Genomic DNA, 13,892 nt, shown 5'->3' with positions numbered 1-13,892 from the left:
ACAAACAAACAAACAGTCGCCCGGGACGGTGGAACGAGAGGCAAGGAGATCCAGGTACTGGCAGAGAGTGGCCTGAGGTCGGAGCGGCAGCTGGCCGTACTGGGCAGTCTGGAGAGCAGCAGTTCAGGGCCTAAGGAAGGCAGATCGTGCGTCACGGGGCCGGCTCCGCGGGCGGGGGCCGCCAGGGGGAGCCCGCGCGGCCCGGGCACCAGGAGCGTGCCAGCTGAGCTCCGGCGGGCGGCCCGTGGGGGGCGCCGTCGTGGGGTCGGGCCGTGAGGAGCAGGGCGGCGACGCTGCTCTCCCAGGATGGAGGCCTGGAACGCCGCGCCCCGCTGTGCCCGCACCCGTGCCCCTCTGCTTCTGCCCCTGCTGTTGCTGCTGCTGCTGCTGCTGTGGAGACCCCCAGGTAAGCCCCGCTCTTGCTCTCCCCAACGCCGGTCCGCACCCCTCACCTCCTCATCCCCTCACCCCCTCACCCTCTCCATGTCCTTCCACAGGCTGCTCGGGCACCCTTGACACCACAGAAGCATCGGCCGTAACCATTTTGGCCACCCAGGACAAACCCAACGTGACCTGCACCCTCAACACCAGCTGTTTGTCAGACAGTCCTCCAGTGCGCCAGCCGGACCCCCAGACCTCACCTGAGACTACGGTCCAGGTGTTACATTGTGAGTCCAGGGGTCCCGGTGGGATTACTGCCTCAACCCCTGCTCCAGCTTCTGACCTGGTCTGTGCCTGAGCTAGGCCTGCTGCCAAAGGTCCCACTTCCCCCTATCCACAGGGTCAGGGTGGCTGTGGGGACAGAACCCTTGAGCCAAGTTCTTTGAGAGCCCTGTAGGAAGCACTCACGTGAAACCCAGAGGCCAGGGCTGGGCCAGGAGCCCAGAGCTCAAGCCAGCCTCCTGTGCAAGTGGCAGGGACCCCAAGCACTACAGCTAGCGCCTGCTACCTCCCAGGACCCATGCCCCTGATTGCGCTGCCACAGAAATTCTCTGACCCAGGACCTGCCCCGTCCATGCCATCCACTTTAGCCCACCTGCTCCTGTCCCCGGTAGGAAAACACTGGGACGCTGGCCAAGTACATCTCCAATGGAAAAGCTGTTGCCAAAACTCTCCTTGACAGAGGAGTTCCCCAGCAGCAGTGGGCACTTGTTCTGGACAGGAATACACACCACCCCCTGCCTGGCATCGCATGTGCTTAGTTTGCAGGCAGGTGGCATGGTGTAGAGCCTCAGGAATTTAAATCTGAGGTCAGGAGTGAGACACACGGACAAGTCGCTGCTTGGGATGTCTGCACCTCCACACCCCATATTGGAGTTCCTAGTTTCTGTCCCAGCTGTTCTGCTTCTGATTCCATTCCCTGCTGATGTGTGTGGATGATGATTCTCTCTCTCTGTCTCTCTCTCTCACTTTCTCTGCCTTTCAAATACATAAAATGAGGACAGTGGGGGCAAATCAGCTTTTGTGGCCACTGCTGCTGGGTCTCCTGCTCAGGCTGGGGCTGGGTGCACAGGTTGCCCACCTTTCTCTGGCTGAGCCACAGGAGAGGGTGCTGAGGGTGGGTCTGGATGGAGTGCCCAATGAAGGGTCTAGAGGGTACTGCGAGGGCTGGGTGGCTGGAGGAACCACTGGGGTCATGGGCTGGTCAGCAGGGGTCACCAGCCTGGGCTTTGGGGCCAGGGAAAGGGACACTTGGGCAGTGGCAAGGTCTGTCTGAGCACAGACTCACCCCCCTCCTCCCGCCACCTGCCACCACCCTGTCCACACATGCGCAGCTGCAGGGCGTAACAGGAGTGTTGTTAGTCGAGGCAGCCGAGGTGGAGGGGAGGCTGGAGGAGGGGCTGTGCCATTGGACGTGACCGTATCCCTCCTCAGGCTCCTGTCTTCCTCCTCAGCCTGCGGTATCTCCAAGGAGCGGGACCCCACCCTCAGGGACCCAGAGGCCATGGTCCGGCGGTGGCCGTGGATGGTCAGTGTTCGGGCCAATGGCTCTCACATTTGTGCTGGTACCCTCATTTCCTCCCGGTGGGTGCTGACTGTGGCCCACTGCCTGATTAAGTGAGTGGGGGACCCTGGTGGGGGAGGGGAGAGGTGGCCCAATTACCCTGCAGGGCTGGTCCAGCATTGTCATCTGTGCCCTCTGTGGAACTTGCTGCCTAAGCCCCAGCCTCTCCCTGGCTGTGAACTAGTCGATGGGCGGGAGGGGGCTGAGTCCCAAAGAAATCTTCTGGGACAGTCCTTGAGTACCCACCTGGTCCCTCGGGAACCCATTTTGGGAACAGACCCTGCTCTTCCATTTCTGCCCCTTTACTGCCACCAACTGAATCCCCCTTTCATCACAGGCATGTGAGTCAGCCTGGCCCCAGGTGTGGGGGGGTGGGGTCGGGAGATTGGGGGATTTCGCTCAGACCCAAGGCAGGTGGTCCTGGGGCGCAGGACACACAGCAGGTGTGTGTGGGTATGTCGGGAGTGAGGGGCATGGCAGAGACATATGTACCAGCCTCCAACACCAAGCAAGGCACCCACCAGGACAGGCTCGGGAGCTGGGGTACACGCTTCAGCTCTGCTGCTTCCTGGTGACAGTGTAGCTCCGAGCAGGGCATGGGGCTTCTGTGTACACGTTTCTCCCTCCGTAAGGTGCAGGGCTGTCGTGAGGACTGGCAGCAGTGTGGGTGGGTGCCCACCTTAGAGGGACGGGCTGGGGCTGATGGTACACTTCCCTCCCCACCCCGGGAGGCACTCCTCAGGAAGGACGTCCACTACACGGTGCAGATGGGGGCCCCGTGGTTGAATCGGAAGGCAGACACCATCTCTGAAGTCGCCGTGACCCAGGTCATAGTGAACAGCAGGTTCCGGGCCCAGCGATACTGGTCCTGGATTGGCCGCGCCAATGACATCGGCCTCCTCAAGCTGCAGCGGGCCTTCATGTACAGCAAGTACATCTGGCCCATCTGCCTGCCTGGCACTGACTTCGCTGTGAAGGAGCAGAGAGTGTGCACCGTGACGGGCTGGGGGCTTTCCAGCGACAACAGTGAGTCAGTGCCGCCACCCCACCCCACCCTACTCCTCCTGCAGGGACTGGTCCATGGGCGGGCATTTCTGTAATGCTGTTGTAATGCACGGAGGCCTCCTTTCCCTCAAAGGCCTCAGTAGTGAACACATCCTGGCTGCTTGGGCCTCAGGGAATGCATACTGCCCACACACGACTCCAGGGCATCAGGCACATGCAGCAAAGCTGAGCAAGAGGGACAGGGAATGCGCCTGTGTGACGCCTCACCCCTAGGGAGTCACGTGGGGTCATCTTGTGGCCCTCAACACCCTCAGGACCCTCAGTCTCCTCTCTGTGCAGTTGGGGAGCAGGCCTACCCAGGGTGCTATGCCTGCTGGGTCTTAGGAATGCCCATTTCCTTTAGGGAACCCCCAGCCCACCAGAGAGAAGCCCCTCCCTGTGACCTAAAAGCATATCCCTGGGGGCCTCCAGCCCATGTGGAGGGAGTAGAGGGTGAGGACTGGCCTACTGATCTAAAGTGCCCTGTCTCCTAGGAGCTGAGGGCAGGGAAGGAGACCCCTGGGATAGAGCTGGCCCCTGGCTCCATGCAGGGGGTCTGGGAGAAGTCAGGGTGGGAGAGGGGAAGAGGCCTTTGCAGAGGACATGAATAACAGGAGGGCTGTGACCCTGAGCAAGACCAGCCAGGCACTCCAGGAGCGATGGAGTGACCAAAGTGAGATGCCCAGGGAGTGAAGGAGACCTTAGGGGACCCCGGGGGATTGGGCTCTGCAAGAGGGGGAGACCAGATGTGAGAAAAGCAAGTTGTGGGGGCAGTCTGCCGCAGGCTCTGTGCCCATGCCAGCTCAGACTGTGGCACAGCGTCCAAGGAGGTCCCCAGGTTGTCCATGGCACGTCCAAGAGGCTGGGGGCAGTGCACGGAGAAGCTCAGTGAGCAGATGGGAGCAGGGTGGGCGGCAGTGAGGGACCAGTCCTGAACAGGAGCCTCTGTCTCATAGGCACACAGCCCCAGTACCAGACCATTCAGGAGAAGGAAGTCACCATCATGAGCACCAAGGAGTGCGAGACCTTCTACCACAGGTTCTCCAGAATGCCCAGGGTGGTTCGCATCGTCAACCCCCAGATGCTGTGTGCCGAGGACAAGGACAGGGAGGAGTTCTGCTATGTGAGCTTGCTCCCTGCTCGCCCTCCTCCAGGCGCACCTGGTGGGGTGGACCGGGGGTGGGGGAAAGGAGAAGCTGCCTGAAGGATCCATTGGGTGTGCCCCAAGCTGAGTCCCCTCCCCTACCAGGTCTCACCTTGCTCCTGATCTTCTGTGTCCTCCACCCGTGCCCGCAGGAGGAATCTGGCGAGCCCCTGACCTGCCTCTCAGGGGGCACATGGTACCTTCTGGGCATGGTGAGCTGGGGTGCAGGCTGCAGCAAGAGTGAGGCCCCGCCCATCTATCTGCAAGTCTCCTCCTACCACAAGTGGATCTGGGACATTATCAACAACCAGCAGCCCCGGAGCCCACCTGCCCCCTCCAGGGCCCGGCTGCTGGCACTCCTGCTGCCTCTCAGCCTCCTCCCTGCACTGTGTCACTGAGCCGGCTGCCCCTGCCCTGAGCATGGACGGCTCTCAGAACCCCATGAGGCAAGATGGAAGTCAGGTGCCCAATTAAATGCTTTTCTTTCCCAGGGCTGCCTTCTTGCCTGCACAGGAAAACAGGATGGTGGTGGACTGGGGCCTTGGGACAGCTTATGCTGAAAAGTGTACACCCCCCAGCCCCCAAGGTCTATCTCTGACCAAGGGCTCAGGGCAGGAGTCGGGTGGGGAGAGGGGGCAGGGATGACACCAGGATCAGCTGATGGAGAGCCTAGAGTGTACTGTCAGGACACAGCTTGAAGCTGGGCAAAGGGCAGAGGATCAGGTGCTCCCTGACTATGGCTGCCTTTCAGACACCAAAGAGCCCTCGGGCATGCTGACCCTCTAGTTAGGTTACTGCCTGGAACCCAGGACCGGCACCTGCTGGGATCAGGCAGGATCCTTGTGAGTAGGCCACACCAGCCCACCAGGGTTACCGGAAGCCAGGGGCCAGGACTGGGGGTGGCTGTCCACCAGACTCTACCCGCTGCTGTCTAGAGTGCCCACTGGGCTCATGCTGTCTGAGCTCCCTGGAGACTCACAGCCTGCGTGGGCAGCATGACCACTATGAGAAGCCCATGGGCCAGGCTCCAGGGCAGAGGGTTGCCCCAGCTTGGGGTGCGAAACTCGGAGCCTTCTCCCATGCCCGGCCTTCCACATCTCTGCCGCTCAGGCCCTATGCTCCTCCCTCCCGTCAGCTTGGGCCACCACCCCCGTGTTGTGCTGACCTGGGTCCGTGTGACTCAACTCTGAGCTTCCAGCCACTAGAGCAGCAGGCAGCTCCCTCCTCAGGCTGAAGCCTGCCTCTCCGACTTGGGCACCCCATTCAGGAGCCAGGGAGGGGACATCAGTCTGGCCTGAGCCACCTGTCACCATCACTAGGCCACTTCCCACATCAATACCCCAGGGACGTAAGTGTGAGTGCAAGTGTATGTGTGAATCACTATGTGAGAGCATATGAAGCATCTGTGTGTATGTGTGTGAAAGCACGTGTGTGAGTACATGTGTATGTGCGACTGTGAGAGCATGTGTGTGAGTGCATTGTGTACATATGTGTACATGTGTGCAAGTGCATATATGTATGTGTATGTGTAGGTGTGAGCGACTTGTGTGAGAACATGAGTGCATGTGTGTGTGTGTGTAGGTATAAATACATGTGTGAGTGCATGTTCGTGTATATGTGTGTGTGTACGAGTGAAGGCCTTCACCTCGTCCACCTCTGGAAGCTACTTCCCTGCAGGCTGGCGTCTCTGTCTCCCATGTCTGTGGGACTTTGCATGCAGCAGGAAGCCCCTCCACCAGGATTTAGCCCCTGCCAGCCCTGTGGCCTTCGGTGTGGGTCAGAAACAATGGAAAGGAAGCTATGTGCTGTTTTATTCAGTAGGCGGTAGATGCATGGATGCCAACCTGGGCAGAGACCCCAGCAGGCATGGACAGGGGCATGGGGACAGCCACAGGGCCCCCTGGATGCATGCCAGCAGGCCCAGGACCCTGTTTCTTCCCTGCTCCCATAGCCTTTCTCTGGCTCCTCTGGGCTGGAACCCTGGCCAGGAGGGGCAGTCTCCTGGTAGCTGTCTGGCCCGGCCGGAGGCCCCTGTCCCGGCTGTCCCAGTTCTTCCTGCTCACAGTCAAGCTGGGGGTGACCTCAGAGTCCCACACTGGGCCACTCGATCACAGCCACTGCTGTCCCTTGCAGAAAGGTTGGACAGAGGCCCGTCTGGGTGGGGAATGTAGTGTGTGCTCTGCAGAGGGACAATGGCACAGGGCCCCCTTTGCCGAGCAGAGTGCCCACAAGAGGGCATGAGAGCAGTGGGGTCCGGGCAGATGCCTGCTGGGCTCTGAGGACACAACTGTGGGCTTCCACCTCTGGCCTGCTGGGGGCCGTGCATGAGCTGGGAGCTGGCCTGTGGACTGAATTCCAGGGCAAGCCAACCCTGCTGCCACCTGCAGGACACACTGCTCACTTCTCCCCTTTCTTCTTCTTGGCCTCATTCTTCTCATCCTCTTCTACCTTGATGGCCACTGTGTCCACGCTGTCCTTCTTCTTCTTCTTCTTCTCCTCTGTGGGGAGGGGGAGAGGCTAGGCAGTGACCATGAGACCTGAGCCCCGCAGGGCCCCTGCATCCTGGCCTGTCCTTGGCTCCCTACCGTGCCAACCCTCCACCAGCCACCTCTTCTGTGCAGAACAAACAGCCTCCTGCTGTCATCACCTCCCTCTGACTGTCTCTGTGTGGGATCTCCTGGCCACCCTGAGCCTGCCACAGGCTGAGAGAGGAACACAGACACTCCCGGCCACATCCCTGAGAAGACTGGCTGGCTAATGTGGCAGCGGCATGGGACAGTGGCCGGGGCTGGCCAGGGCCCACTCACCTCCCGGGATCTCTGTGAGTTCATTGAGTGGCGGCACGGTCTCCAGCTTGTCCGTATACATCTTGGCCGCCTTCCGCTGCAGGTAGCGGGCTTCGATCTCCTTCCGGGTACGTGGCACACGGCAGTTGAAGATGCAGCACAGGGTGATAACTGCAGGAGGGACAGGTTTGGTCTCCAGGGAGCAGCTGGGACAGGTGCCATGCATAGACAGGCCAGGCTGGGTTGCCGGCTTTGGCAATTGCTCCACAGAGTTTACACAAGGGACCTTGCTTTTTCCATCGTGGCTTGGCCCCTGTGAGATGGGCAGCCAGCCCCAACCCTGAGGGTCTCACCCTTTGGGATAGGGGTCAGGGTGGGGCACAGCTTGCCTAGTGTTGGGGCTCCCTAGGGCCTGTGGGACTACTCCCTGGGCAGCCATACATCTCCTCCTCAGGCTCCAGGGAGCCGGGCCTGAGCTGGCTCACACCCCCATGGACGTGACCGCATCCCCAGCCTCCCTGAGGATTCCCACTGGCCCGGGAGGGAACGTGTTGTGCGAGGGCCCAAATTCTGGCCAGGGCGTTCACCTCACACAGAGCTATTCCAGGAGTGGGGTGCCAGCCAAGGGCTTGCTGCGTCCACAGCAGTTGTGCCAGGGCATGGAGTTGGCCTGTGCGACAAGAGGCAGGGCAGGGCAGGGCTGCCAGGACCTGGCTGGCTCAAGCTTGTTTGTCTAAGCCCCCACAGTCTGACCACCTTGACCCCAGCCCCAGGGGGAACGAGGGAGCTGCTTCCTATAATAAATCAGATGACATAACTTCCTGGCAGCCGGCAGCCGGCAAGGCAAGCCAGGCCTATTTTGAGGTGTCGAACCAGACCTGTGTAGTCTGGGCCAGAGCGCCCCCCGAAGTCACCTCGTGCAGCCAAAGCAGTGGTCGTTCAGGCAGATACGAGGGTCCCTCAGAAAGCTCATGGAGGAGGAACTGAAAAGCTCAGTTTATTTTGGTGCAAAAAACAAACAAAAAAACAAAGGAATGTGGGAAAATGTGTATCATGAAAAAAGGACGCAAGTATTTCAAGGAAAGTTTGCACCAAGATAAACATCTCACAATTCCATTTCGCATGGTTTTTTTGGATGTTTCCTCATGGTGTGGTCCCATTTGTTCTCTCCCAGACCCTTAGAAGGAAAAAAAAAAAAGTGAACAATTGAGTCTCTGGGATTGAGTGTCTCAAGCTGGGACCAGGACCAGGCTCCTGAGTAGGGGACTGGAGAGTCCAGCACATCTGGGCACCTGCCATGAGGGCTGCTGTAGTCTGTACACCACTAGCAGGGTGAGGGGGTGGTGGAGGTGATGGGACCAGATGGCATACCTTTCTCATCCCAAAGCTGGACTTGGGTCTCCTCCAGTTCTGTGTGTGTGTGTGTGTCTGTGCCCAAGACCCAAGGTTAACCCCCGACCTTGACCCTACTGGCTCCTGTGCCTTATCCTTCCTCCCACTTCACTCCCCCGACTCTGGCACCTTCTCAGAACTAGGCCCACTCAGTCTCCATGGAGGCTGGTCCCAGGCCTCAGAGGCTGAGATTTCAAAGGGAGCTGAGCGGGCAGCTGCTGGGAGGCCGCAGAGCCAGGCTCAACACCACCACCCTCACCGTAGGCCTGTCCCACCCCGCCTTTGCGCTCTTCAAACAGAAGGCTCAGGGATAGAGTTCTGGGGCCCAGGCAGGGGCTGAGGGACACCAGCTGCTGGGCTGAGGAAGGCACTCCATGTGATGCAGCCCCTCTGCCCATGGGTTCTGAGGTGCAGTGGTACCGCGGAGGCCCAGGCTGACCAGGAACTGGGACTGTGTGACCAGAAGCAGCAGGTTTTGAGCACTGCCCAGGGGCTGTTGGGCCTCAGCAGTAGAGCTGGCCTGGGTCTAGGATGGGGGCGCCTCTTTGGGTCTGCAGCTGCTCAGCCCGTTGGCTCAGGGCCCTCACACTTGTTTGGTTAGGATTACTCAGATGAGGTGTGTGTTGGGGGCGGGGAGGGGAAACGCTCCTGGTGCCAGGAGCAGCTCACACAATTCAGATGTCACATATCTGGCTTGGAGCCCACACATCTGGACCGGTCCCATGCTGGCCATCCTGCCCTCTGGGAAGGCTCCAACTGGACCCTCAGTGCAGTGTTGGTCCCCCAGGGGTCACCCCATGATCTTATGTCCCCAGCCTCTGCTCCCACCCCACCCAGGTTTGGGGATGCCTTTCCCGGCTGGAGTTTGTGGGGTGGGGGTTCTTCTGCTCTCGCTGCCTGCACCCAATCCTCATCTCCCAGGTAGTCTCCCTGGCCTGCCCGCCTGCTGTGCTTTCCCAGGGCCCAGACCCCCATGCCGGGGAAGGATGGCACTGAGCTCACTTTTGCCGCATGCAGCTTTGCACGTGGAAGACCCCAGCAAAGCACCAACCTCCTGCTTTTAACTGAGGCGGCCGTGAGTCATCCACGCCCGGGAAACAGTGTCTGACAAGGCAGTATTCAAAGCCCAGGAGAACCCCCATCTGTGGGACATCTCGGCAGGAGGGTGGCCTTGCTCGGGGCCCTGGGCGTGGGCCCTTTAAGCTGGCCCGACTGCAGGAAAAGCATCAGGAGGCCAGGCAGGAGGGAAAAATGACACGTCCTCCTCCTCCGGTTCCCTATAATTACTGTAATTGCCCTGCGGCTGCCTCCCTGGGGCCGGCAGAATGCTTTGGGTCACCACTGTCCCATCAGCCCTCCACGGGGGACCTTGTGTGCATCAGAAGGTGCCAGAAACTACCACACAGGTCTCCTGTGGGTGTCCAGCCAGCTTGAACTGTGGGCCCGGGGTTGGGGACATGGGACGTAGGGGTGCTGTGCTCCCACTGCACAAGAGAGAAGGCATGGGCAGCTACTCACTGATGGACAACACGAAGAGCGAAAAGATGCCCACCACGTGCCACAGGCGCATGTCCCAGAATACCACCGTCTCCTTGGTCAGCGGGGGCGGCTTGGACTTGGGCGGAGCTGTGCTGGGCTGTGGGTCAGGAGAGAGGCGGGTGAGCAGGCAAGCAGAGGCCAGGCGGGCTGGGACTGGACCACAGGGGCCCGGGGTCCCAGTCCAAGCATCTCCCAGTCCCCTCTAATCAAGCATCCCGGTCATCCACAGCCAACAGCCTAGACCTTGGAAAGTTCCAGATTTAGAATGAGAGAACTGAACTCCAGACTACAGAGTCGGGGGGCTGGCAATGGAAGAGTGGCTGATGATCCCAGAAACCTCAGGGTTTCCCTGCTTCAGCCCTAACCCCTCTCCCATTAAGGCAGGTGCAGGTGGGGTTTCAGAACCAAAGCCAGAGACAAGGCCAGGCCAGGGCTGCATGGGGACAGACTGTATGTTTTTATTCTGCCAGTGGGGTCTGGGAGTGGAGGTAGGAGTCAGGGCCCTAGGATCCTTCCACTCATCTGTGACATGCCCTGGGTAGCCTCTTAAGATGGGCCTGCTCTACTCAAAGTCACTTTGGGTCAGGAAAGGACCACCTAGTAAAACTGCAGTGCAATAGCGACACCTGGAGGCCAAGGCATAAAATGTGTGTTGGAGCCTGAGCCAGGCACAGCCACCTCCCAGCCTCCCGGTGCTACTTCGTGAAAGCGCATGGCTGTGTGGGGAAAGTGGGGCTTAGGCCTCTTTCCGTGTCTATAACAGGAATGGATGGCTCCAGACGTCCCCCGGCTGGGGGGGGGTGGACATTGACAGGAGGACCCCCATACTCTGCAGCATGCTGCCCGATGCACAGGTGGGCCCAGGCGCAAGGACACACGTGTGGGGTTGGGCACATATCTATACGTGGCAGGATCCCTGGATCCCCAGGCTCAGTGTGTGGGCCTGACAAGGCTGTAGGACTAGAAGGCTGCAGGAACCAAGGTCAAGTTCTCTGACTTCACAGGGTGGGAGACGAGTCCTCCGCTCAGAACCGACTTGACCCTGGCCCAGCCCCGGCTTGTACCCATGCATGGCCAGCTCCGTTCAGCATCAAAGGCCTCCAGGGTCCAGCCTGCTCGTCTATTCTTTCAGGGACACCAGAGCTGACACCTGACTCCGGCCCAGCCTCCTGGACACGCCCCCTGGTCAGCAGCAGCAGGCAGGCACAGGCCTCGCTGGAGTGCAGGGCCCTGCCCCCATGTCCCCCTCAAAGCCCCACTCCAGGCCCGTGTCTCCTCTGTCACCTGTCTTCTCTGCCCCCATCCTGTCCCCCTCTGCCCCCATGCACAGCTGGGCCCCTCTGTCCTCACGTCTCCCCGGCCCTGGGCTTCCTCCCTCTGGCCTGGCAGTGACCTGATGTCCACCTCCTTTCTGGTTCAGCAGGAGTGGGGTGCAGAGGAGGCCTGGAACATTGCAGGTGTTCCTGATCAACACCCCCATCTTCCAGATCTCACTCTCCTTGCCCCTGCCAAACCAGAACACCTCACCAGGCAGCCCAGCTCTGAGACCTCCCAGAGACCCCCTGGATCACCAGGGATGAGTCAGACTCCGCCTCTTGGGCTCCACCCCAGCCAGGGCTGCTTCCTCAGCCCCACCTCCATCCCAGGGCGACGCCTGTCTTCCCCCTCCCCAGACTGGATCCCTAGGAAGTTAGGAGGCACAGGCCACTTCCCAAGAGGCAAGGTCAGGGTCCAGATCTCCCCTAGGCCACCTGTGTCCTCCAATTCAAAGACAGAAGCCTGGGGGAACCCGGAGCTCTGCAGGGTGCACCTCTCCCGCAGACTTTGAAAGGGAAACTGGGGGCGCTGAGATTGGGGTCCCCCCCCCAGGCTCCCCGAGGCCGGGCGGTGCTGGGCTCCCCTCCCAGGACACCTAGGGGTAAAGCCAGCCTCTAACTCCAGCCCATCCTCACCCCCCACCCCCCGCGCGCCGCCCAGCCTCACCTCCACCAGCTGCCCGGCGACCCCCGCGAGGCAGATGCCCAGCGCCGCGCCGCCCAGCGCCCAGAGGGGCCCCATGCCGGGCCACGGCCGCGCCATGTTCGCGGCGCCCTCGCGCGCGGCTGCGGCCGCCCAGGGGAGCCGGGTGATGCCCCTGGCCAGCCAGGTGGCGCTCAGGAGCGGCGGCGGCGAGCTTCGGCGCGGGCGGGCTAGCGGGCATCATTAATTCATCATGAGTGTCGGATTCCTGTGCCAGCCGTCCGCATCCACACTGCGGGTGGGGCAGGAAGGCTGCGGACCCCCTCCGGCCCCGGGCACACAGCAGAGGTGCGGGCGTGGAAGTGACGGGGGAGGGTAGGCAGGGGCGCCACAGGTGGGGGCGTCAGCTCCTGCATCAACAGGTCCCCCTTTCTTCCCCAGTCGGGAGCAGGCGAGGGGCTGGCCCTCCTCGCCCTGAAGTTGGCCTTTGAGAAATGGACTGGAAGTGGGGAGGGGGGAGGTCCAGAGCCCGGGTTGCCATGGTGACAGGCGCTCAGGGATGTCCTGGGCTTGCTGGCCTGGCTTCCTGCCCAGAGGCGGCTCTGGTCACTCCGGGCACCAGAGCTGCTAGGGATGGGAGAGGGAGGTGGAGTGGGGAGCAACGGTTGGTACAGCGATGCCATCTGCTGAGGCTGTGGAAGGTTCCTGAAGTCACCGGACGTCCTCCGCCCTGTGGGAGAGGGTGGGCTGAGACGTAACTCTGAGCTCGGCTTGTGATAGTGGCCCTGATCTCTGGTGGGGCCTGACCCAGGCTGCAGCCATGACCAGCCCCGGTGTGCAGTGGGGTTCTGAGGGTGAGGAGTGCAGAGGCAACTCACCAGGGACAGCTGCGCAGGAGCAGATCATCTGGTGCTCCTCCACAAAGCGTGCCTTCAGAACCGGCGACCCTGAGGAGTCAGGGCTGCTGAGGCCTCCTAGGAACAAGACTGACAGCAGCGGGAAGCAGAAGGCAGGGCAGGAATCAGGATCCATGTTGGCACAGGGTGCCCATGAGGAGACCCTCGCGGATGGGCTGGTCATCCCATCCTCCTCAGGAAGCAAGCAGGAACTCTGCTCAAGCCCAGGGCACCCCACAGCTCCGCGTCCTCCACTCCCTCAGGCCAGGTTGGAGGAAGCTAGCCTGAGCAAGGTCGCGGCTGGACACATGGCCAGGGAGGTCAGGCTGTGCTGCTGGCCGGTGCTCTTCTTCCCCTGGGCTTCCTGATTACAGAGTGGGGTGGGCCGGCCTGGGGCAGGGGTGAATGGGGGGCACATTTGGAGAGAGGTGCTGGCCCTGCTTCCTGTCAGCAGGGAGGGAATACTTGGCTTTGTTCAGAGTTTGCTCTGTGTGTGTGTGTGTGTGTGTGTGTGTGTGTGTGTGTGTGTGTGTGTCCGTCCCATATTCCCTTAGGATCCACAAAGACCACTGCCCTGCTGGCTCTAGGGCACAGCTGGCTATCATTTACCTCTGTCCCCCAGGCTCCCCACCCAACACAAACACCCTAGCCACCCTCCACCCATCCCTCCATACATGATTAGTTTGTAGGTCCTAAAATAAGAGTGCCCTAAATATCTTGGTGCAGTTTTTAAGCTTTCAGAATGGCAGAAGCATAAAGCTAAAACTCAGTGAGAAACATAATTTGAAATTTTAACATTTGGGGCTGACATTATGGCATTCTAAGTAGTCACTGCCTATGGTACTAACATCCTTCTGGGTGCTGGTTCAAGTCCCGGCTGCTCCACTTCCCATCCAGCTCTCAGCTTACGTACCTGGGAAAGCAGTTGAGCACGGCCCAAAGCCTTGGGACCCTGAACCCATGTGAGAGACCTGGAAGAAACTCCAGGCTCCTGGCTTCGGATCAGCTCGGCCCTGGCCGTAGTGGCTGCTTGGGAATTGAATCAGTGGGTGGAAGATCTTTGTCTCTCCAGCAGGGAACTGGATGGGAAATGGCGCTGTCAGGATTAGAACCAGTGCTCATATGGA

General features: G+C 60.6%; 2 protein-coding genes across 2 annotated transcripts; one reads left to right on the top strand and one right to left on the bottom strand.

Annotated features, from left to right (window-relative positions):
• Positions 1-306: 306 nt before the first annotated feature.
• PRSS50 (serine protease 50) lies at positions 307-4,591 on the top strand. The gene is made up of 6 exons (XM_040994986.1): positions 307-406; positions 498-668; positions 1,776-2,058; positions 2,748-3,031; positions 4,006-4,172; positions 4,346-4,591. Exons 1-6 carry the CDS (start codon positions 307-309, stop codon positions 4,589-4,591), a joined length of 1,251 nt encoding a protein of 416 aa, XP_040850920.1.
• A 1,469-nt stretch (positions 4,592-6,060) lies between these two features.
• On the bottom strand, positions 6,061-11,989 carry TMIE (transmembrane inner ear). The gene is made up of 4 exons (XM_040994978.1): positions 11,894-11,989; positions 9,890-10,007; positions 7,001-7,150; positions 6,061-6,691 (listed from the first exon to the last, which is right to left on the bottom strand). Exons 1-4 carry the CDS (start codon positions 11,987-11,989, stop codon positions 6,591-6,593), a joined length of 465 nt encoding a protein of 154 aa, XP_040850912.1. The 3' UTR covers positions 6,061-6,590.
• Positions 11,990-13,892: the final 1,903 nt, after the last annotated feature.

This window comes from Ochotona curzoniae, unplaced genomic scaffold, assembly GCF_017591425.1.
Source record: "Ochotona curzoniae isolate NIBS_2020 unplaced genomic scaffold, NIBS_Ocur_1.0 contig_908, whole genome shotgun sequence".
NCBI classification, from domain to species: domain Eukaryota; kingdom Metazoa; phylum Chordata; class Mammalia; order Lagomorpha; family Ochotonidae; genus Ochotona; species Ochotona curzoniae.
This window is presented reverse-complemented; position numbering and strand designations above follow the sequence as displayed.